Source organism: Podarcis filfolensis (assembly GCF_964270895.1).
Source record: "Podarcis filfolensis genome assembly, chromosome: 2".
In the NCBI taxonomy this organism is placed as follows: Eukaryota; Metazoa; Chordata; class Lepidosauria; order Squamata; family Lacertidae; genus Podarcis; species Podarcis filfolensis.
In genome coordinates this window covers 87,860,557-87,884,966 of record NC_139605.1, presented here as the reverse complement: position 1 = coordinate 87,884,966, position 24,410 = coordinate 87,860,557, and the positions used below count along the sequence as shown (strand labels likewise).

Here is a 24,410-nt window from a genome sequence, read left to right as displayed (position 1 = left end):
ACTTTGTGGAAGCAGCTTCCTTTGGAAAGATGATGGTGTGTACAAAACTGCACCTAATTCAGTCAAACCATGGCAAATGCCCCTAGAAGAAGGCTGGCAATGATGCCACTGAAAGTGCTGCGACAGCATGGGGATCTGCTACAGAAATTGCTTATCAAATGCAATGCAAGCAACTGGATGCAGATACAAATAGCCACCCTTAAAGATAGTTGCATGTCTAAAGCAGGCTTAAATTTCGCTTTCAAAATGAGTCAATCATAATCTACATGTATGTGAATTACCTTTATCTAGGAAATGACTTTTTTTCCTTGGACATATAGTATAAAGCTTTCCCCTCTAGTTTCAGTAAAAAAAAACAACTAAAAATACGTTGCACATGTGGAATGTATGTCATAAAAATATAGATTTGGGTACTGGAATGCATTTGGGCATCCTGCTTGACCATTGTTTGCTCTTCCTAATGGTCATGCCTGAGCAGAAGGGAGGCAGCATCTTCATATTATGCTAAACTATAGTTAAGTGTGATGTCCAAATGTGGCCAAAGTAAAAATGAATTACTATTATTCTGATAAGTTTGGGTCAACATTCCAGCTTATCCTTTTATCACCTTCGCTTTAAAAACAGAAACAAAAACCACTTGTACCATGTAGTTTCCTGATTATCAACTATGACACATAGTTACAATGTTTGGGGCTTTTTAGCTCATGCAAAAGGCAACTGGAGCATGTGAAACAAATTACGTATGGTGTCAAGAAACTGGATAGTCTCACAGTATTAGAACCTGGGATAATCCATTGAAGCTGAATGGTAGGAGATTCAAGACAGACAAACTTCTTTACACAGTAAGCTGTCCACCCTGGATAGCTTAGAGGGTGAATAGACAAATTCATGGAGCATAAGACTATCAATAGCTATACTGTACATTATCTCCAATCTCCAATATGCCTCTGAATACCAGTTACAGAGGAGCACAAGTAGGAGAGTGCTAAGGAACTTCTGTTTTGCTTGTGGGCTTGGCCACTGTAGGAACAGGATGCTGGCATTTAACAATGCCTAGCCAGCTCAAATACAGTGGTACCTCTGGTTACAAACGCTTCTGGTTACGGATGCTTCGGGTTACGAACTCTGCTAACCCAGTAGTAGCTGCTCCTGGTTGCAAATTCTGCTCCAGGATGTGAAGGGAAATTGTGTGCCGGAGGTGCGCACACAGCGGGAGGTCCCATTAGTGAAAGCGCGCCTCAGGATAAGAATGGTTTCAGCTTAAGAACGGACCTCCGGAATGAATTAAGTTCGTAACCAGAGGTACCACTGTATAAATAATTTGGTCCATAGGTTTTAGAGCACAGTGTTGACATTACAGTGTAAGCAATGGCAAAAGGGCAAATATTTGGTTTCTCTAGTCAAGTGCTCTATCATCTAGACTTGGAAGCAGCACCAAATGTGTGGATTGGACAGTTAAAAATGAATACTGGTCCTGTACCACCTAACAAGCACATACTGCAACCAAGAAAGCTTGAGGGTGGGGGAGAAGAGTGATATAAAGGCCCCAGTGTAGGGAAACCTTTCAACGTGTATGAGCTGAGAAGGCGAAGAGGAAGTAAGCAAGAGCGGCAAGAGCTATGAGCGGCAAGAAGTATGGTCTGTGTGAGGATGGGAAGGAGTGCCAGTGTGCAGGGACGCTGCGGGATGCACCAGAGGAGAAAAGGACCCAACAACAAAGACGGGAGGAACTGCAGGGAAGTAAGGGCAAGTTCTATAGCTAAGGACCTGTGGGAACCTTGGCGTGCAGTAACAACTGTCATTTGAAATACGCTTCGATGACAAGCTGATTTTTGACTTTTCATTCACTACTTTACTTTTGAGAAAAAGGAGCCTTAAAATGAAAAGCAAAGCCAAACAAATATCTTGCTGACTAGCAAGCGCAAGCGTGCCGACATTCAAATAACTGTCACTCGAAAGATACCTTACCTGTCTAGAAGAATTCAAGTTTTGCATGCCCAGCCCTGAGGCAATCCCACCCAGGGTCTGATTAGGGAGTGCACTGTTTGAAAGGGGGAGCTTCAGGCTTGGTGAAGGCAAAAATGGTGAAGTAGTGGGCTCTTCCACTAGGCCGCCATCCTGATTGAAAAAAGAAAGGGTGAGCTGTGTGCAGTGTCCAGGTACAGACAGTGCACAGAACAGTTTCCCATGGAAATATAAGTGGAACATGGATGAATAAAAGTTCAAAATATTGTTTAAAAAGGCATGAGGAATATATAATGAAAAGTATGGGGTGGAAGGGAGAAGAAAAAGAGAAACAGAATTTAGATACTGTTTGTCTTTACTTTTCGCTTTGCATTTTGTAAATCTATAACTGAACAGTATTCTGTAGTATGAAAAATGGCAGGCACAAAAAGGGATGCTTGTTGTAACATTTTAAAAATAGGAATGTTACAGGGCAACCGATCCCTTGCCTCAAGAGGAATGGCAACAACACCCGCACAAGACAGACTTCTGTCTGATCATTCCTTCCATGCCCACTTCATTTCCTTTCTTTTCTCTCAATTACAAAATAAAACAAAAGGGGAGGGGTTGGAGGACAAAAGGACATTCAATTCTTCTGAAAATCCTGAAAACCCTGATTGCATTTTTGGAACACTGCCATAAGCCAAAGTGGAAACAGACTTATGAAAAAAGTTAAAAATTACAGGAGTTTCAGAAAGCTTTCTTCACTGATACTTTGGTAATATACACAATCAACAATTCCAATTTTAGGTAGTGTTCTAAATTGCAAATCAGCTGTTGAGAAAACTTGTTCCATTAATCTTCTGTGTCATCTACAGTTAGGTACATGACAGACATTAAACTATTTTTAAACATTAGCATAGTAATCAGTATGTAAACAAACATCTGCTATTGAATGCAGGTGTATAACAATTTATTTTTAAATCAGTTACCAATTTGAGGGATGAGGAAGATGACAAGGGGGCTGCTATGTTGACAGTGTCCTAGTCTGAATGCCATGTTTTAGAGCTACGCAGAATTTTCAAAGAATTATGTATTGTCAACTGCAGCCCCAAGCATATTCCAGTTTATATGCATATAGGTTTCACTGGCATGAGTAGGACTTGAATAAGTGGGCTGAATTTTGTGTCTAATTCTTCAGCTTTGTCATAGCATAAACAAAAACCAAATTGTAACCCACCCAACCCAACCAATTTCCAGTTAAAAAATTATTCAAAGAATTGGGAGCAAGAACATCCCATAAATTGGTGAGTTCATACGTAACACTTCTAATCCCTCAAGAAAAATAAGATTATCTCCTCCCTCCCTTGCATGCTCAAGAGTCAATTAAGTTTTGAACCAGGCAAGCCATCACCTCAGTGTTGTCAAGCTGGTTTGTGCATATTCTCCAAACTATTACTGGAAATCACAACTTAAAGTTGGTTCCTGGTTCTGGTTTGAAGGTCAGCCACAAAACATAGTTTGCCGATTTGGATGAAATGGCAAACAACAATTTGCCTAAAAGATGGGAAGGAGGAAATGCCATACTAAAGAGGAAGGGGCTTGCACAAAGCTTATTCCCAATCATCCAAACCATGGTTTGGAAGATTGGACACAGTATATGTGAAACAATCCAAAATATCAAGAAGAAAACCTTACAGCAGAAGCTCTAGGTGGAGGAGGTTTGGGAAGTAATCTCATCTGTCTAAGTCTGTCTAGGAGGCCATCTTCTCCTGACCTATTCTAGGGGTATTCTGCTCTTCCCCTCAAAAATGCTTTTTTCTGTGTATAGCTAGTGTCTTTGGGGTTTAATGCAGGATAAACACAGTGGGCCAGTGTGGACATAAACTAAACTGTGATATAGTGTTACAAATTCATGAGCCAGGATACTTCCGACATTCATCAAGTGCCAGTTCAGAAACATCTGCTAATCACAATCCCTTGTTATGTCATACTCGAGAAAACACTGTGCAAATGCTAGTTAGTGAGCAAGCTGGTATCATAAACTACAATTAGGCCCTGGGTTTGTCTGAACTAACCAGAGTTCTTAGAGTCTGAACATAACATAATGGTTAATTTAACATCAAAAGAGAAAGTTTTCAATCACCTCTTCTTGTATGCAAGAGGAGAAAAGGTAGAGTGCATAACTTGTGCATGTATTCCCCCCCCCCTTAAAATGTTAAGTGGTATATTAATTTTGTAAATAAACAAACATTGTACATGGTTCCTGGGGCTATTGGTCCCTCCCCTTCCTCATGGTTTCCCCCATCCTACTGACATCCTCACTGTATAATAATACAGACGTCTTCTGAAAACTTCTTTATTTCAACAAGCCTACCTAGATGTATAATTTAGTTGGGTATATTTGTTTTAATTTTATCTGTGTTTTATTGATAATTATCGTATTATGTTCACTGCTTAGAGGTTTTTCTACATATAAAAAACCCCTGAACTGCAGCAATCCATGAAGTTGGCAATCAGCCCCACACATGAGCTCAGAGGCCCAAGTACAGAGTGTAGCAGTTACAAGTTTCTTTAAATAAGAGGCTCTAGCCAGTGGGATATATGTTCCGAGACCCTCAGCTCACATGCGTGCCTGCCTGTCTCAATCTCATTCTTCTCAACACAGCTAGACAAGGAGAACGCTTAGGAAGGGAAGGAGCAGGTTATGTTGGGAGGCACTGAAGATCAATGAGAAAGGGATGAAAGTAAGTGATAAGAACAGGCATAGGCAGACTCGGCCCTCCAGATGTTTTGGAACTACAACTCCCATGATCCCTAGCTAACTGGACCAGTGGTCAGGGATGATGGGAGTTGTAGTCCCAAAACATCTGGAGGGCCGAGTTTGCCTATGCCTGGACAAGAAGGACAAAGTGAGTCCTTGGTGAAGGGAAAGAGGAAACAGTAAGAGGTGTGTGTGTGTGTGTGTATAGACTTACTTTTGAAACTGAACAGCAGGAGCCACAAGAAAAGAAGGTAGTGTGGGAAAAGGGGACTGCAAATTTAATCTGTGTGTGAGAGAACAGTGGAAGAGAAAGTGAATGTGTGAGTATGGTGTATGCTTCTGTATGTGTGTGAATAGATGGCTGGGGATTTCCATGTGTGAAAAGAGAATGAATGGATTTTTGTTGGGGTGAGGGGAAGGAAAACAGAGGTGTGGCTGCACACTTTGGGCTTTGGCCCTGCCCATTGCCCTCACATGGTCTTTAGCCACTTTTTCTCACAATAAATGCAGCTCTTCACTTATAAAGGGTTATCCACCTCAATGCTAAGCTATTGGCATTACATCTGAACTGGCCTACATTCATCAATGTGCTGTATCTGTGCTGTGGAGCAATTAATATAGAAGTAAGAACAGGGGCTTCTACTGCTACGCTGTGCCTGTCTGGAAGAACGATAGTAAACAAAAGCATGTCTTTCCCGCCCCCACTGGTTTAGTATCACAGACTGCAGCAGGGTGCTGAGCAAAGGTTCTGCCCCTTGTGGAGCCAGATTATTCTCTGATGCTTAAATATCCCCTTCCGCAGGCAAATATTCTACAAGTAAAAGCCTGAAGTCATGTGGAAAAAAATCTCAATTTTGCTGTGTACTTTGCAAATAATTATAGCTTCACGAGTGTATGCAAGCTCTTTTGTTAACTTGCTAAAAGCAGTAATTTTACAGCTAATTTGCATCATCTTCCCACCCACTCACTCAGAAGATTATTAAGTGTCAGGGAATAGCCCATGTTCCTAAAAAGGGTGAAATATTATTCCATGCCAATCAAACATGAAATATCCGTGGAGTCCTAAATAAACTCCTGCTAATACAAGTTTTTCTGCCAGCTCCTTGTAGAGGCCCATGAAAAGTTTCTTTATCATCAACCAATGTGATACTTAGTTTAGTGCTGGAAGCTCCTGAGGGAGGACACAGACGTTTTCTAATCATATCCCCAAGGTCTTTCAGCTCAACATGTTTCACATTCTGCAAGAATATCCGTCATGCTCCACAAACTGCAGCTTGCATGACAGTAACAGGTTCAAGGATTTCTTCTGTTCAGGTCATGAGCTGTTTGCTATCCTTTCTTGCCTCTTAAGCAGGAATACTTTTCAGTGTCCTATATATGCCTTCTACTCAGGATTGGTTTGCTCTAAAAACCAAGGTTCCTATTCACATACAAAATATTGTGGAATGCTTAAAAAGTCATTTGCTCTGAAGTTTGGCCTGAAGAAAGCTAGGACATAGCTGGAAGACGAAAGAAAAGCATTCCTCAGAAGGGGAAAGCGGCCTTAACACTCTAAAGGCCAAAGAAACAGAAATGAGAATGAAATGTTTTGTTGTGACCCATACTCCATAGTCTGATCCACAACAGAACTTTCAAGTACTGTATTTAGGTGCAATCCACCCCAACACCTTTATGTGCTAATGCCACATAATAATTATTTTTCCAAGTTATGCTCCTGATTAACAAGAAAAACTTCCTGAAAGTGTCCTATACTAATGGAAAAGGAATTCTGAGCATTTTCAGACTCAAAGGAGCCCTTCTGTTCACCAGCGGGGCAAGTCTGGATGGAACACATGGTATTCATTTGTTGTGTTTACAACCCTTAAAAACACAGAAGTGTGATACTGTACCTAGAACTGTAAACTGTAGAAAAGCTGGTCTTTTCATAAACAAATAAAGGTACTTGCTAAGCAATTAACAATTTTAGAAATAAAGTTGGGGATGCATATGATGATTACTTTATCTTGATGTCTCAATTACAGACTCCAAAAGAAGTGTTCTTCCTGGATTCTTATTCTCTGGAGCATTACAAATTGCCATGGCCTGAGATGGGATTTTGGATGTGGTAGATGTGTCAGTGCAATGTTAGTGCATGTGGTGCCCTCCAGATGTTTTTATTCTACAGCTCACATCATCCCTGAGCGTTGGCCATGCTGGCTGGGGCTGATGCGAGTTGGAGCCCAACAACATCTGGATGGCAGCCCATTGGTTGCTCCTGTACTACAGTGTCTAATGACAAACCTCTAAGAGAAGCTCCATGTAGTGGCTGAGCCTTTTTTAATTATTCAATGTATTTGGGGAAGTTTAAAAACTATTACTGGTGTCTCTCGATTACTTGGCAAAAGACAAGAGAAATAAATTATGTTTTTCATATTTCACATATCCACACTGCAAGAGGATGTCTCAGCTCAATATTTATTGTTGATATGGCACCACTGAGGTACAACACTGAGGTTCCTCCTCCACAGAGGAACATAAAAAAGATCTCCGCCTTATGGCAAGAATGGGAAACCTGTGGCTCTCCAGATGTTGTTGGACTCCAAATCCCATCAGCTACAGGCAGCAGGGCCAGTGGTCAGGAATCATGAGCTGTAGTCTCAACAAGGTCTGGAGGCCCATAGGTTAGCCAGCCCTGCTAGAAAAGAACAGCTGGAAACAGCAAGTGGCGATATTGTGCTAATGCCAAATGTCTACACCTGCAGATGAAATAGGACATCTCACTCTCCAGTAACTATGCTTTCTTTTACTAGTAAGCTAAGAAGTAAAGGGAGCAGACTCATGAGGCAAAACAGTACATTTACCTGCCCCACCCACATTTTCTAGGTTAATCTAACTTTTAGAGTTTCTTCCCACTCTGCTTCCAGAGTGCTGCACCTACCTTGTCAAGGAAGGTGGGGCGGTCCATGGAAGACTCTTTGGAGATCGGTGGTGGGCGGCAGCCAAGGGGTTTGGTGACCATTCCATTGTAGTCAGCCACACCCATTCCACGCTTGTCCATTTCCACCTTCTTTTCCAGCAGAGCACCTGCAAAAAGTAAACACAATATGAAGACACCAAAGAAAATGAGGGAAATGTCCCTAAATCAAGACAAAATGACTGTTGTACTGATACAACTATTGCTACACTCCCACCGATATTAATACACTTCATACTTGAAATTTAAAATGCATTTTGTCTTTTAAAACACTAAGATTGGCACTTGATAATTTACAACCAACTCGATCCTTTGACATAATGCTGCTGGGAAAAGTGATGCGAATTTCATTGTAACAGATCAACCCCCGCAGTTGTCTATTTCAGTTACAAAAATACTTACTCATGGCCTGATCTAGATTCATACTGTTACTCTTCAAGGCCTCTTCTGCTGGCTCTCTCTGCAAAAATGAGAAATTGCGTTTTTTCACAACTATGTAACACAATATAGATTTTACAATAACTGTAAAACAGGTACAAGGGGAGACATACCTAGAGGTTTCAAACCATTCAATTGGTTGAAACAGGAATTTTGCAATCAAGTCAGTAATATATATGTAAAATTTGGAGCGAGATGGATCTGCTAGGAGCCATGATTCGGAGCACCTTACAGCAACTACCTCCTCTCTTAAGACATCATAATCTGACATGCTGATTTTGGGTGGGACTTATGTGAGCTTGGGTGCACCAGCATCTGGGGGGCTACAGGTTCCTATCACTGCTTAACACCATGAAGCCAAAGCCAGAGGAAATACTAGCACATGAATATTCCTGGCCTAGAACCACATGATAGATGAGCTAGAAATTTAATAAATAAATAAATAAATAAATAAACCAAATGTTACTCACTGGGAAGCCCATGTCTGTGAGCTGTTTTATCAGACGGTTCATGATCCAGGCCTCATCTTGCTTACTAGATGTCTTCATGCCCTGAGAAAATTAATTGAGAGGAAAAATGGAAAACTTTTAAACAAGAAAACCCTACACCCAATTTAATTCAACAGGACTTACTTCTAGGTAACAGTATATAGGATTGCAGTCTAAATTTCTTTATTTGTCATATTTATTGCAGGGAAAGAGAATGAAAATCCACATGAAGTCTATCCATATAAATATTGCATGAATGTGAGATGGCTTGGGTGCAATATTAAACCATTGTATAGCGTTAGGTTAGGCAACATGGTGCCCTCCAGATGTTGTTGGACTACAAGTCCCATTAACCCCAGCCAGTATGGCCAATGGCCAGGGATGATGGAGGTTGTAATCCAACAACATCTGGGGGGCACCACATTTTCTACCTCAGATATAATACTACATGCATGAGCTGTGGCATGTTTTGGATTCACACCAGAGGCGGAACTATGTTTCTTCTTGTCAGAAAAGCAATATAAGGCCAGTTTGGATGTAAAGAAAATATATTATTCTATGGTTAAGCATGGCTGAGCATCACATCCACAAGTTGCAGCAAGCCTCCTCTTTTGTGCAAAAGTAGAAAAAGCAAGGAATGTCTGTTTTTGATTTTAAATTAACACTGGTTAGTTTAAACTCGTTAGCTCAAATAAGCCAGGATCAAACAAATGGTTTCTGATCCTGGCTTGTTCACTAACTATAATTTTTGCCACCTATAATACCTTAAGTGTGGATGCAAGGAGGAACTCAGGTTACTTTAAAGCTGGAAGCGGAGGCTTTCAGGTTTACACAAATCTCATACAATCAGCTGAGTAAGATTCCTACTTTCTACCTTATTTGTTGGACAGCAGAGAAATAGCTTATCACACTTGGTAGCAAGCAGACATGCAATATGACCTGTAAACCTCTTGCGTCCCTTATTTGTCAGAACTCATTCTGACTATGTGGTCTTTGCATACATGTTGAAATACTGCAAAAATCAGATCTGTTTGTGTCTGTAAAGAACACGTGATTCACATCTACACCAGGGTGCAAAGGAATCTGTTAGGCAGGGCCATAGCATATCAAGTGATTCTCTAGTCCATTCCAGCTTTCCAACACCATTTGAACAAGACAAGTGATGGTAACTACAGGATAACAATCTTATTGTAGTGCTTTTTGAAAATGATGACTTTCATACTTTTATAAAACAGTTTGATAAAGTATAAAAAATTAAGTGCACGAACCATCTCATCTTACTGATTTTTATAACCCAGCTGTGCTTAGTCCTACCTTTTGAAGTCCTTTCTTTGGAGCATTTCCCCAGGAGCTACAAGAGGAATTACTCTCTTGTGAAGCAGTATTATTCCACATATCTCCTTCTTCATCTTCCCACTGACTTGTACTGAGATTTACTTCATCTCCACCACCGCCCCAGCCTTCTTGCATAGAAGATTTAGAAGCTGTAGGAGGAATGGAACATTTCAGTTGACCTTCCTATACTTTAAAATCAATGGGCTTCGTTCGCATGTATCAGTCAAGACTTAGCACAAACATGTGGGCTCTCGCTGAGAAGGCAGCAACCACTTTGCTCCTCCCTCCAGCACTGCTGCACCACTGTGAGCCAAATCATGGCTTGGCTTAGTGGCTTATTCATCTGAACCTAGGCCTTTGATTTGTCTCATTCCAGGCAAATCATTAATGAAAAGCCATTGTTCGGAGTGAGAAAAACCACGAGCCTGGGTTCAGGAAACACACTAAGCCAAATCACAAGAAGCTGATAGCAGGAGTAATGTGGCCACTATTCCCTCTCGAGGACCCAAGACGCTCAGATCACACTAAGCATCATGTGCAAGTCAATATATTTGGAATTTTTTTCGAGCTTGTTCTGTATTTTACTGCTACATCTATTTGGAGAGCTTATGTCTGAATTAATAAAAAGAGCATAGGTTATACATGTTGGCCCGTTGTTGGTTGTAGAAGTGATCAAGCAGAGTACCTGTTTAAGCTTAAAAAAAGTAATCTGTATGAAAACAGAGCTATAATTCTTTTTGCCAACTCAGCCAAGACAAATCAACACACACACTTACCTGGTTTGCACAGTACTGGGGCAGCAGCTGGTGCACTTGCTCTTCCATATGACCCTGCTGACTCAGCAGAGTTATCTCCCCACCCTGTACCGCTGCTGGGAGGCTTTCCCCATGCTGAAGTGCCATTATCAACTGCAGCAGAAGGGGAGGAAGGCTCTCCCCATGAAGCTTCAGGCTTTGCATGGATAGCAGGCATCTCTCCCCAGCCTGCTGAAATCAGAAATGGGGGGACATGGTTAGAGGAAACAAAGAAACATAAAATCAACTTTTCAGACTACATCTCCGGAAAGCGTTACATACATACATACATACATACATACATACATACATACATACCTAGCTATGGACAACTTTTAAACATGAAGCAATTGGGGGAGAGAGGATTTAATTAAGACAGACCCATTTCATTTCCTCTTCAAGAAAGAATATACCTGTGCACAGTAAGAATAACTTGCTGAAATTGTGAAGGAAGTGGTGCCTGCATCATAATAAGAAACAGCACCTGTGGATTCTTTTGGATGACTGAGTCGTAAGCATTCCCTACCTCCTACAAAATGCCAATTGATTATGATAATAAGACACATCAGATCAGATAAATGAAGATGTAGACACCATAGTGCCCTCCAGATGTTATTGGATAAACTGCCAGGGGCTGATGGGAGATGGACTCAAACAATATCCGGTAGGTACTATCTTGGCTACACCTGGAGTAATGTGTGTCTTGATAACACATATGAAGCAGTTATTAAATCTGGGAACTAAAACCAAAGTGATTTTTAAAGAAATTAGATGATTGGACCACATGCTGAGTATGCCTTGATTTGATCCAGAGCAATAGGTTACTATCAGTGACAGAACCTTATGCGTTTTACAAGGATAACATGGTCACTGGAGGAAGGAGTAAACATGAGAAAAGTAATTTACAACTTGAGATCAGATAATAAACAGAGTTTGCATGCAGTGACTATCTAAATTATTATTGTATGATATAGGGAAGACTCCCCCAGCTTTCACTTATTGTTATGAGATTTCCAAAGAAATCTCTAAGAGCTGCAGCATGTTGAAGTAACGTGATTAATTTTATATTCTTATTTTGAATTTATTTGCATGGCAGACTTCAAAAAATCAGATTCTGATCTTATCTTATTCAGGCACAAAGAGAAAGAAAATCAAGGCAGAGCTATCTAGAAAATAACATTTGTTAACTGTGTGTGATCTGGGAGCTGTGGTATTGGAAGGTGTTTCCCCATGAGTTTGGTTCAAATCCTTGTTTCATGTTCAAATGGGCAAGTCTTTATTTCCAGGTCTGTGTGTAAAACAGGAGTTACCTCAGGGGTATCCTTACTGTAAGGATACCTAATGGGGGAGGGAAACCTCTGGCCCGTGGGCCAAATTTGGCCTGACATGGGTCCCAATTTGGTCCCCGAGGCCAACTTCCCCAAATCATGGCCACCTGCCCTATGTATGTGACACCAGGTGTGGGGCAGGTAGAGATGTGGCTAGACTGTTTGGGAACTGTCAAGGTGCTTTTGCCTGCTTTTGTGTGGGATGGGGGTGGTTCTGAGCATTACCAGGATGTTTTCTGTAACCTGGGTATTTTGTAGTGCTCACACCAGTTCTTAGATTCCCATATGTGCCCTTGGGCTCAGAAAAGGACAGTATATTGTGTAATACACTAAGACAAGGGTAGCCGGTGTGGTGGACTGCAACTGCCTTTATTCTTGACCACTGCACAGACTGATTAAGCTAATAGGAGCTACTCCTGCTCCAAGGTATTTTATGGGAGTGAAGCTAACTGCAAAGACTGTGGAGGAGCTACTGGGACTAGCGAGAGGAGGGGAGGACCTGTGAAGTAGCAAAAGGAGGCAAGCAGCCTAAGATAGGAACATAGAAAAAGAGAGAACTGAAGAGTTGATGCCAGATGGAGGTGTTTGTGTAGTGGAGACTGGAGGAAGAGTAGTCCATTCATAAGACATGGGGAACTTCAGAGATAAGGAAATATAAAGTTGAAAAACAGATTTGAAATAGCCAGCCCAATCTTTGGCTGGATGCCTCTCACATGGAGTTAAAAGGCTTTCCCTCATTTCTGCCTTCATCCTGTGGTCATATATTGACATACATGTTGGCATAGAAGAAATTAAGTCTCTTAATTATTAGAAAGGAAGCTAGAATGCACAATTTAAAGAGCTCTGAGTCTTTGCAACAGTACACTTAACCTCAAGCTGAATACTGCAATTTCCACTGCAACATGTATTCATTTATTAAGTACAAAGAAAGAGGGACCAGCTTCCCTGGGTTCTCTTTAAATTCAATAATAATGATTAATCACTACCAATCTGTAATGTATAAGCCATTTTGTTAAATACATTGTGTTTTGAGCCACACAATGTTATGTAAATTATTACGCACAACAAGGGAGTTCATGCCCTGGCAAATTACATGTAATTACATGAAAACAATAACATGTGTTAAGACACCCATAGTTTGTAAAGTCCTCAAGAGATCAAATCAAGTGCAAAAAATTGCAGTGTTGAATATGACGGCAGTTAGTTAGAAAAATCTTTAAACAGTAACTTGGGTATTGCTGACGTTTGAATCCCTGAAACAATTCAAACTCCACTGGGGGTTTCAGAACGGTTATGTATATTTGCATTTCTTAAGTAACACACTCTCTCACACATACTACCTTCAATCCAATGAAGCATATTACTAATGATATTTCATAGGTTCACAGGATCAGATAGCTGGGTCTCTTTAGAAGTACTGCATTGGAGGATGATAGTGGGAGATCTCCACTGGGGATGAATTTCGGCATGCTATTTCTTCTTATTTTTTAAATACCCCAGTCATTTGTGTGTCATCCCTCAAAATAAACTGACTCACTACTGGTAGAAGGCATTCCTTGATGACCCAGACAAAGAACTGTTCCATAACATTAACCTGCTTTCCCCAACATTAAGGCAGGCTTATTTTTTAAAGGGCTACAGCTGTCTGGTTGATGATAGGGTAACATACTTTATTTCAGCAGAGGCCTACCTGTTGCCTTCCAGGTGTTGCTGGACTACAACTCCCATCATCCCTGACACTGGCCATGGTGTTTGTGGCTGATGGGAATTCTGAGTCCAAAAACATATGGAAGGCCATATGTTAGCCACCACTGCTTTATTTCATTGTAGCTAGAAAGTCAACAAGTAACTGATTTATTGGAATTCAACAGCCCCAATTTTAAGAATCCTGGAATTGTAGAGTTGGAAGGAACTCCTGAGGGTCATCCAGTCTCAACTAAAGCATCCATGACAGATGGGCATCCAACCTCTGCTTAAAAACCTCCAAGGAAGGAGTGCCCACTAGCTATGAATTCCCCACATGACCTGGGACAAGCAACAATGTTTATGCATTAGATACCTATGACTAAAATAAAGGTATGTGGGTGCTTTTGGATCCACATGTATAACTAAAGGTGGATAATATACTTCATAATTTTGTTTACATCCCACAGATACACTGTAATTGAATTGTAAGAAGATATAATAGAAGGGGAAAGCTCATCCTGCAAGGGGCAGCGAGAAGTAATTTGGCACTCACCTCTCACTTTGTTATGTCTGCACTATTGCTGAAAATAAGCCAGAGAAATGGCTTTCTTATCTTACAGTACCTCACCAGGACAACATCCTTACTAGAGGAACACTTCAAAGCACAGAGGAAACAGAGGACAGACAAAGAGAATAAATCATCGGGTAGACAAAAACATCAGTAAATGAAGGGTTTTGTGCTGTCATCTTATTTGCTGGAACTGTTTATGTTGTTTGTCCAGCCCAGCTAGGATAGAAAGCCAAAGTGGCATTAATCCAGGTTTTTACTTTTCTATGCACATATAGGCTTCATTTGTTACCATGCAGGGTGCAAACTTCCATTTCAAATGTGGCTATATAATGTCTAAATAAAGATTTATTATTCTATACATGCTTTGGGGGACAAAATAATAACTTAGGTCTATATATTTTAAGTTAGTTTGCTGTGTTTTAATATTTTTTTACATTATCTAGAAAGAAGGCTGATACTACGGAATAGTAGCCCCACACAATGAACTATAAAAGACCACAGAAATATTTAATTCTGAGTCAATGAGAAATTAAAAAAAAATCTTACATAAACAGCCTTTTTCTAGTGCAACTCTTGTAGCTTACAATATAAATAGATTCTATAAGTCACTGGGGGCATTTAAATGATTCAAAGTAAGAGATTTTCATGTCTTATTAAGGTCACCACATTACATTACTAGAGTTTTAAGTTACATTCAAATTGTGTTGTGTTTTCATGCTAGTTTCCCCAAACGGGAAGTACTGCTGAACTCAGCTGTGCAATTCATTAGGAGCTGGCACTGAAATAATGTTGTGGAGGAGAGGTGTAATCTCTTGTCCTTCACCATGCAGATAATCTGCCATCTGAAGTGTGGCTTCTCTGTAAACTCCTGGTCACACAGAAGCCTCTCCCTCTGGGAGAAGAGGCATTTGTGTGGATGACCCAGCTCACATGGGTAGTTTTCTACATAGTGGAGGTGAGGGGCTTATATTGGGGCCAAATCAACAGCAAGAATCGGGACTACCCCAAACACATATTGCAGATGAGCCTGAAAATCTCAGCTTTTCTTTAAAGGAAACCAAAAAGGTTTCTAGGCTATGTGGCTGTAAAGAAAGGCCTGTAAATATAACTGCACTAGGTAGTTGTGAGGAAAGATGATGGGCATCTTTAGGCATCTTTTGGATTCAGTCAGAGAGAAGGGGAAAACTCATACCTTAGCCCTTCTTTGTAGCTACCATTTATCTCCCTGTTACATACTGCTTTCTAGCCACCCCAGCTGCCTGTCTCTTCTGCCTTGCCCATGAAAAGACCCTTTTTTCTAAGCAGGCGACTGCTTATGAGGGGAGCTCCAACATGCACCAGTAGAGCAAATCCACCCCTCCTGTCAATACATCCACACTGTATCAAGCTCCACACCAGCTCGCCCTGTCCCACAAGATAAGTGGCAGTGACACACCTGCTGGGAAGCTAGCACTGCAGCTTTGCCCCACTGGGTGAGTCGCTACTGCTGGTATATTACTATACAACTTGTAACAAATGCTGCTATTATTGATCCAGAAAAACATTGATTTAGAATATCTGGATAGCCTTGTCCAAGTCCCTCATGCTTATGTAAACTCAGCAGTCTGCACACAGTAAATGTACAGGAGAGTCGCTTTGTGGATGCAATTTAGGGTAGTGGGGAAGAGTCATAGCTACCATTTCATTCAGCCATATACCATCGCTTCATTTATGGTGGAAAACTGAAAATATCAAACAGTGTTTTCATGGATGAATTCAACTGCTGATCCCTAAATATATGGAGCAGAGATTGTAGCTGTACCAGTTGCTGGCACTTCTGTGACTCAGGCTACTCTCATCTCTGTATCAACTTTGCCTTCTATACTGGCTCGTGGGAGAGGGCTGGCCGTTATTTGGGGCTACAGGGTTGTGACATATCCCACATAGGAACAGCCTGTACACAAGGGGCTGGACTGCTCAGTCCCCAGGGGCATTGGCATGTGTGTGTGTTTGTGTGAATGCATTTATAATGGATTTATCAATTGGCCAGGCATGCCTTGGCCACAACACAATGACAAGGAGGGTCCAGTGCTCATATTACGGGGGAAAGGTAGGGGGATCTTAATGAAATCTACAAATCCCACCCCTCTGACTGTCCCCAAATTTATATCTATTATGACCCCCACACAAATGCATTTTACAGGGTGAGTCCTTTAAAAGAGGCCCTGTGGATACAGAGTACACATGTTTCACAGAGCCTCTTTTAAAAGACTCACGCTGTAGAACAGCAGCTGATGTGGTTAGCACAAAGGGCAAGGGGACAGGATACATCTGCCCCTGTAAGGCCCCACATCAGGGCAGACTGTCACAGCTGTTCCATCATGGTTCACAGCTGTTTGCCCACATGTGAAGCTTCCAGGGCACTTGGTAGGGGTTGAATCATGCCCACTTTGTAGAGATGTCCACATCCCACTAAAGGATTGAATATTCATTTTTAATGCTGAAGTAATAGGTGCTTTAAAATCTTCCTACCCAAGCTTGATATGTCACTACTTATGAACTTCAGTACAGGTAGCTCATCTACCTTCATGTGACTATAAATGTAGTAAAGTCAGGAAAACTCAGGATTCTAGAGACAGGACTGATTATACGAAACCCTACCAAATCTGGTCAAAGGGTTACAAGATTTCTAGGGGCATGAGATCCAAGTACATAAGACATTCAGACTGGATAAAATCTCCTCCAAAAATATTTTCTTAAACATTATCAAGTGAAATAGAGAAAATGGCACAAAGACATTAAAATTGGGGGGGGGGCAAGCATTAATGATTAGGAGCTGCATTCATCTGGTAGTGGTAAGTTAAAACTTGAGGACTGGCTAAAAGTACAAGGATTGTCAAAGGTTTTCTTCACTGCTGCAAAAAATTGGAAGTTTTTAAATACTAGGACAACACAAACTACAGCTAATTATTTTGTTCAGCAAAAAATAAAAAGTAAACACAGAGTTTTCTATTTCTTAAGACAAAAATCTCTTTGTATGAGATCATGAATAAAAACCACTGGTTCAACAACTAAGCAGCCTCTTGGGTAACAGCCACAATTGCAGAAATGTGTCTTTGGCAGGAGACAGCCAGAGTAACAGAAACAGATGGATAGTGTCGGAGAATGCACATCAAAGAGGGACAAACAGCAACAGAGCAAAGAAAGTAAATTCAAAAACATGATGAAATTATATCTTACCATATAATATTTTTGTAAGAAAAAAGTCATGCTGCAGTTTGTGTGGCTGCCAATAGGTGGCCATGAGAACTGCAGTGACAACAGCAGGCAGAGCAAGTGAGCAGAGCAGACAGGCTGGCAGCACAAGTGAGCGAGCTGGCAGAGCAAAACGGCAGGTGGGTTACCCAGGAAGGCCTTCCCATGTTCTGTCTGCAGCCACTACCACCTGGGACGCCTGGGGTTTGAATGAGCAGGCAGGCAGTCCAGCAGAGTGAGCATGCACCCTGGCAGACCTTCATGTGCTCCCTGTCTTTGTTGCTGCTGCCCAATGTTTGCCAAAAACTCCCCCCTCTCCTCATAACTTGCCTCAAACCACTGCAGTGTGAAGCAAAGGGGAGAAAGACTTTCTCCTCTTCATTCCCCTGCCGTGTCTGCAAGTGGCAGCAGGATCTTGGGATGAGGCAAGCTGTGAGGGTATGGGTATGTTTTGGGGGATGGGGATCTGCAACTGGGGTGGCAAAAGTTAGACAGATTAAATGAGGTGTGAGGGGATGGGGAGCTTTGAGTGAAAGAAGGGGATTGGCAAAGGGATTGGGGGAGTTGGCAAGCAATGTGAGCCACAGCAACGCTCCCTAATGAAGATGATATTGTCAGATATGTCCTATGAAGAGATAGTGATCTGACAAGCATGTGCAAATGAACTGACAACCATTATGTCCCATAGAATTGCCAGATTATGGCTTTAAACACACCAACTTGGCTATGTATATTCTAAAACAAGGTATTAGTATCACTAGCCAATTACCAAAATCATTTCATAATCTGATAATTCTTTATACCTTTTTGATTTTTTTCTCCATCCTTAGTAAAACAATTATTATCATAACCACAATTTCAAAAGAAAGATGATCCACAGACTGATCTAATGGCATATTGTCTGCCTCTTTTATCCTTTTGCATATCATTTTTCATATATGAAATTTTCATCTGGTCACCCTAACTTAGCCTCTTGTGTCTGCCCTGCCTGTGTGCTGTAATTCAGAATGGAAAATGAAATGATAAATTTTAATAGCAATGAGTATTTTGGACACCTTTTTATACCTTATTCGTATTAAATACAAACTTATCCTTAAGGAAGGACGTATAGCTTGAATATAAACAAATAATGCCTACATCACACTTATTAAAGTTTCTTTCCAAAAGGTAGCATACATATTTTGAGAAAACAAAAGCTGTATCATACCTGGACCAAGCAGCGGGGACCGGTTTGACTGGGCACTTGACTGGTGCGGTGGCTGAGGTTCAGCCATGTTTGCGTTGATAATGGTGGTGCTAGTGGTGGCGGTTGTGGTACTGCTCTGGATTACAGGATTGTTTCTATCCCACATGTTTACAGTCTTGTTGTTATTGTAATTTGGGTCACCCCAAGCTGAGGTACCATCATCAATCTCCATCTTGCGCCGAATGGATGGTGGAGAGGGCTCTTCCCACCCCGTTGCTTCACTACTATCTTTCTGTTTGGCTGGCACTGGTCCACCAACCCATCCTGATCCAGTCTGTTTAACAGAAGCAGCTCCTCCCCAATTACTCACGTTGTTGTCCTGGGATTTAGAAGCCCAATTCTGTTGAGGACCAGGTTTTAAAGATTCCCCCCAGCTCGTACCTGTATTAGCCTTGCTGTTTGTGCCATTTCCCCATCCAGTGGTCCCAGAACGCGTAGTATCATTCCAGCCAGACCCTGCTCTATTGTCAGCATCCCATCCAGAACCATTCTTTTTCCCATCTCCCAAGTGTCCAGGGACAGATGAGGAATCAACCCAATCTCCACCCCCTGAAGTCCAGCCTGGATTTGATTTCTGTCCATCTCCCCAGTTTTGAGATTTGGGTTTCTGAGGTTCACCCCAAGTAGGCGACTTGTCCTCCTGATTTGTGGTCCCACTCCAAGTGTGGCCACTTTTGGCAGCAGCAGCATTATTGACAGCAGTAGAACTTGCCGGCTCTCCCCATCCCCCTGGGCCATTTGGCGCTTTGTTATTGTTGTCGCCCCAACCTGTATTAGTTGGAACTGTTGCAGGTGGAGAGCTGACCCACCCAGATACTGAAGAGGTATTTGTACTGTTCATGATGGACCCATCATTCTTGCCCCCCGAGTTTGAAGGCTGAGTAGCTGCACAACCCCAGGCCTCAGTTCCATTGTCATTCTTTCGTTCAGACCTTGGGGATTCTTCAAATTCCCAGGCAGTGTTTTGTTTTACAGGAGTCTGTCCCCATCCAGTGTTGGACAGAACCCTTGGGTCAAGGTCATTCCTTGGCAACTGGACTTGTCCTTGGTCTAGCATTCCCTTGTCTCTTCTTCGAGCCTCTCCAGTTCCTTCCCTCCCAGTACTGCCTTCATTCTGACTCCCATTGCTATCATTACTGCCTTCACTACCTGTGTTGCCAGATGCTGCAGCTTTGGCCCAAGAGTTTATTTGTTCATTGCCCTGCTGCATGGCAGGATTCTGGCTGGTAACACTAGAGCTATCCCACCCTGTTGATCCTTTCCCATTGATGTCATTACTGGAATGCTGGTTTGGGGGCTTGCTCCATTCACCATTAACGCCATTACTGGTGCTGCGGCTTGGGTGGCCCCAAGCACCAGAATGCATATTACCAACGCCACTGTTGCCACTGCCCCTGCCCCATGCTAAGATCCCAGGACCAGCAGGAGGCCCCGAATCCCATGCACTTGTTCCATTCCCTTCCTTTTGTACAGCACTGCTGGATCCATTTTGTTTAGCACTTAATGCTGAGTTCACAGTGTCTCCATTCCCCTGACTGAACCCAGAATTGCTGTTTCCTGTGGCAGGATTACCTGGGGATATCCCCCACACTGAATTGCCCATTCCTTCACCACTTCCCCCACTGACTTGAGAAACTGATGTCCCATTAGCACCAGGAAGGCTTTGCAGGTGGGGCGGAATGATGGCCCCCATGCCAACAGCCATGCCCCAGTTCGGCAGTCCATTTGTCTGCATTGCATTGATAGGGTTTGGTGAAGAGTTCATGGGGTTAGCGTTATTTGGTCCATCAGTGTTAAGGTTCTGAGGTTGTACGCTGAAAGACACATTCTGAGAAGTGGACGTTTGTGGTTCTGTGCTCTCTTGCGGCAGCAAGTTTCCCCAAGCACCTAAGGTGCCCGTTGGGTTCCCATTCTGGTTGCCCATGTTCTGACCTATGGCACTGACTGGACTGCAAATACTGGAAGGGTTGCCTGCTCCCACAGTTCCTTCATGTCCGAGTACAGGCCAGGCAGCTGGATTGGCATTTGGATTAAGGTTAAGATTAATGCCAGCATTTGAGTTGGAAGCACCCCAGCAATTTTGACTTCTACCATCTCCAATCATGTTGTCCATCTTTCCATCCCCACCACTGGCAGAGCAATGAGCTAAGCCAGAGTTGGAACCTGTGGCAACACCCCACACTCTGGCTGAATTTCCATTACCATTTGCTCCACCAGCTCCAAGGGCACTCTGGTTAGAAGTGCTTTGGATGAGTGCTCCATTGGTGCCATTATTGCCATTGGGTTTCTTTGTATGTCCAGTGAAGTTGCCTTGGGCACTCCCTGTAGCCATGCTACTGTTCTCTGAGCCACAGTTGGAGGCAGAGTCAGTGTCTGTAGTACATTCTGAGGCAGATTCAGTCTCAGTTCCTGTAATGGAAGGCCACGCTTCCTTGTCAGTCCTGTCTATTATCACTTTATCCCAGCTGCAATTGGCTTCACTTCGGAAAGTGGGCTGCTGTCCCCAGTGAGTATTCTCATAATGGTCTCCCAATCCGCTGTGACCAAGGTCTGAAAAATTAAACATGATGTAAATTAGTCTGCTATCCAATGACCCAGATACATCAGTTGAACTCTGGCTTGATTGTTATGTTTACATTCTTTATAGTCCTTTATAGTCTAGCTTATGGGTAGGGGTTCCCAACTTTCACTAAGCCCTTGGAGAAGCACGGCTTGTGAATAGAAACAAATTCTTCAATAAGCATAATAATGCATTTTGAATTCTAGGTTCTGAAAAAACAAGTATGTTCAGTGCTAATACACAAAGGATTTACATGCAGACAATAGTACTATTTCTCTTTTATTAGGTTGCACTAATAGGGTCAGATATAATAAGCAATACTTTGGGGCATGCAATTTCCAATATTTTCCTATATGCCACATACATTTTAAGCTGAACTATTAAATGGGAACTAGAAATGAAAGAAAAAATCTACAAAACCAATCAAGCGTATTCTGTGGTCAACGAACAGTTATTCATGCCTTGTTAAATTTAGAAACAGAGATAAAAACTTCACTGTGAGGACTGATTTCCAATATTAAAATACTTCTCAAACATATGAGTTGTTATCACTTTCAGTTGTATGTTTTCACTGCATGAAATGAAATCAAAGAAATACTTTAGAAAGTATTATCACTGTAAACTAAGACTTTGATGACACGTCTGGTACTCGTTGGCATACATACTATCACTCTAGCACAGAAGGTGGAGCCACACATAGTGCTGGTGCACAGGACTGGGTCTCTTCAAACAGGAGCCAACATACTAGTCCACATCACAGCAAAGGACAGGCCTAGGCTCTTAGACCAAGGTCATAGATTAGAAATCACAAGGTATAATAGAGAACCGCTTGTAAATAGCTGCAGGATTGAGGCCTTTCATTCATTTCATATATATGAACAATCAAAAAGATGGGTGCTTTTAAAAAAAGGTAACTATGACGGTAGTTAATAATGAAGATCACTTACATTTTGTACTATAGCACTGATAGCTATTAAATATAAATTGCATGTTCTGTACTTGTCATATATGATTTGTGACTTTAAAATGATACTTGATTGACAGGCCAATCTCCCTCTACAAATAAGCTGGATCTTCTCAAACAGCTGTTACACTGTGCCTCGTCCAGATATAAGCCAGCCCCTAAACTGTTAATGCTGTAGGTTTCGACAATTTGAGTTTTTTAAGACTGATGTGACAAAATTCCACAATTCTAAATTGGGGCAACAATAACTTCCCTGCCGGAAATAAAAAGTAATTAGTACCATGACCTCAATGAACATTTTAATGTAACTCCAAGATCTGATATCATAATCAGTATTTTAAATGATCAAAACATATCAGAAAGCAATCTCGAAATCAGAGTGAAAATGTAACCTTATGAAGAAAAACATGGACGTTCACTATAAATGTGCATCCTGAAACAAAAAAACTCCATTCAAATTCAATGGGAAATGGTTAAGCTTGTATGTTTACCAACATGAACAGACATTGACTGATTTGATCAGCACTTAGATCTGAGGTCAGAACTAATCTCAAAACTAGTACAAATTTGAAAGCATCCAGAAAGTCAGCTTCTTTCTATTTGTTTCTTTCATTCTAGTAGCTGAAATACTTGTTTATGCAGTCAGGAATTCAAAAAGCACAAACATTTAAGTGGGAATCTGTCCTGCAAGTTTGCTTTCACAACAACACTGACTCCATAAATGCTGAAGCTGTCAAGACTTTCCCAGAAAGGCATATGCAAATGTGGAAGGGTTAAGAGATGAGAACGCTAAATAAAACAGCTTTATTTAGAGACAAAATCCAAAATTAGGCAACGCATGTGGAAAAGCCTATTACTCTTTTAATTTTCTTCACTACGGTATGCTACAAAGTATGTTCCGTCTGATGTGGGAACCTTTAATGCGTTCAGAAAAAGAGCTGAGCAGCGTAAAAAAGAGCATTCTTCATTATTAGATAGTGAGTACTCCATGAAACACTAACACTCCAAAACCAAACAGCAGTAGATAATGACAAATAACAACTTCATTTTTTTGCCCAGCGCAGCATATCTTTAGCAAGCAGCTCTTTCTCTGAGGACGCCATTTTATCAAACCTGAAAGGCAGCCAAAAGCTTAGGACGCTGTGCTGCTGCTGCTGTCTCTGAAACATTATGTAATAAACTGATTTAGCAGAAGCAGATGCCATTTGCCCCCTTCCCCCCCCTTGCTGCTCTATAGGGGCCAACGAGTAATGAAATACCTGAGAAAAGGTGCTGCCCAACCATCCTAGGAGACGCTACATTGTGTGCAGAGCTGTCTCCCCTCCTGCATCTAGGTTCGCCTGGGCTCTCGGCTTCAATATGTCGGCTGTGTACAGAGTGAGCCTCATCCTGTAGAGCTGCCAAGAAAATCGCTCAGTGCAAGTGTGCGCCCAGACAACCTGCAAGCTTGCTCAGGCCCTAGCTGTGCTGGCTTTGGAAATGCCCTTTCCTCACAGGGAGACTCCTACCCCCACCTCCAGCAGCACACAGCCCCCTTAACTCTGGGTAAGGTATCAACAGATGAGGATTTTAAAGCTTTGATTATCTAATTGCAGCTGACACTAAACCGATCTTCCTTCCTCTTTAAATTCTTTCAACTGTCACAAAACATTTTCACTTCGAGACCTAGCCACAATTAGCACGGTGGCTGCTTTTCTTCTGGTTTTTGAAAGTCAGCCAAAAGAACAGCCGCATATTGCCGATTGGCTGCATGCAAATACATTCCTGCCTCCTTCATGTTTCCATCCTCTTCTTTCCTTCTCTAAACAGCAGTGCTACACACACTTGGCATACCAGCACTAACTACAATACTGGGGACAAACCTTATATAGAACCTGGCAAGCCTCCAGGTGCTTAATTACTTCTCTGCCTTTATCGCGAAAGCTGAAAACATGCAAGTCTATTAAAAATCACAGCTTCTATTTGTGAGCGTACAGCATTGTCACTGCGTGCTCAAACAATACATTATAGGCTGTAAGTGCTTTTCCCTCTCGCAATTTCAAAGCATGGAATGGCAGAGGGAACTCTTTTACTGCTGCTTAAAGTTCATTGTCAGCCTTCCTAGA

At 41.8% G+C, this 24,410-nt stretch overlaps 1 protein-coding gene across 15 annotated transcripts in view; it reads right to left on the bottom strand.

Annotated features, from left to right (window-relative positions):
• Window positions 1-24,410, bottom strand: part of TNRC6C (trinucleotide repeat containing adaptor 6C) — a 113,296-nt gene that overhangs the window by 26,810 nt on the left and 62,076 nt on the right. For 3 of the 15 annotated variants that reach the window (XR_014544291.1, XR_014544292.1, XM_083597839.1), the window contains exons 1-8: window positions 23,565-23,944; window positions 18,743-21,331; window positions 10,699-10,905; window positions 9,902-10,071; window positions 8,570-8,650; window positions 8,064-8,121; window positions 7,626-7,771; window positions 1,969-2,118 (exon numbers count right to left, since the gene is read on the bottom strand). Coding sequence is in view for 13 of the 15 variants with exons in the window: in XM_083597839.1 (XP_083453965.1) it covers window positions 1,969-2,118; window positions 7,626-7,771; window positions 8,064-8,121; window positions 8,570-8,650; window positions 9,902-10,071; window positions 10,699-10,905; window positions 18,743-21,331; window positions 23,565-23,589 (3,426 nt within the window). In the remaining 2 variants the exon portion in view is untranslated. Of the gene's footprint in view, window positions 1-1,968; window positions 2,119-7,625; window positions 7,772-8,063; window positions 8,122-8,569; window positions 8,651-9,901; window positions 10,072-10,698; window positions 10,909-18,742; window positions 21,332-23,564; window positions 23,947-24,410 lie in introns of those variants that run through there. The other 12 variants (XM_083597844.1, XM_083597843.1, XM_083597846.1 and 9 more) reach the window with 8 other exon arrangements.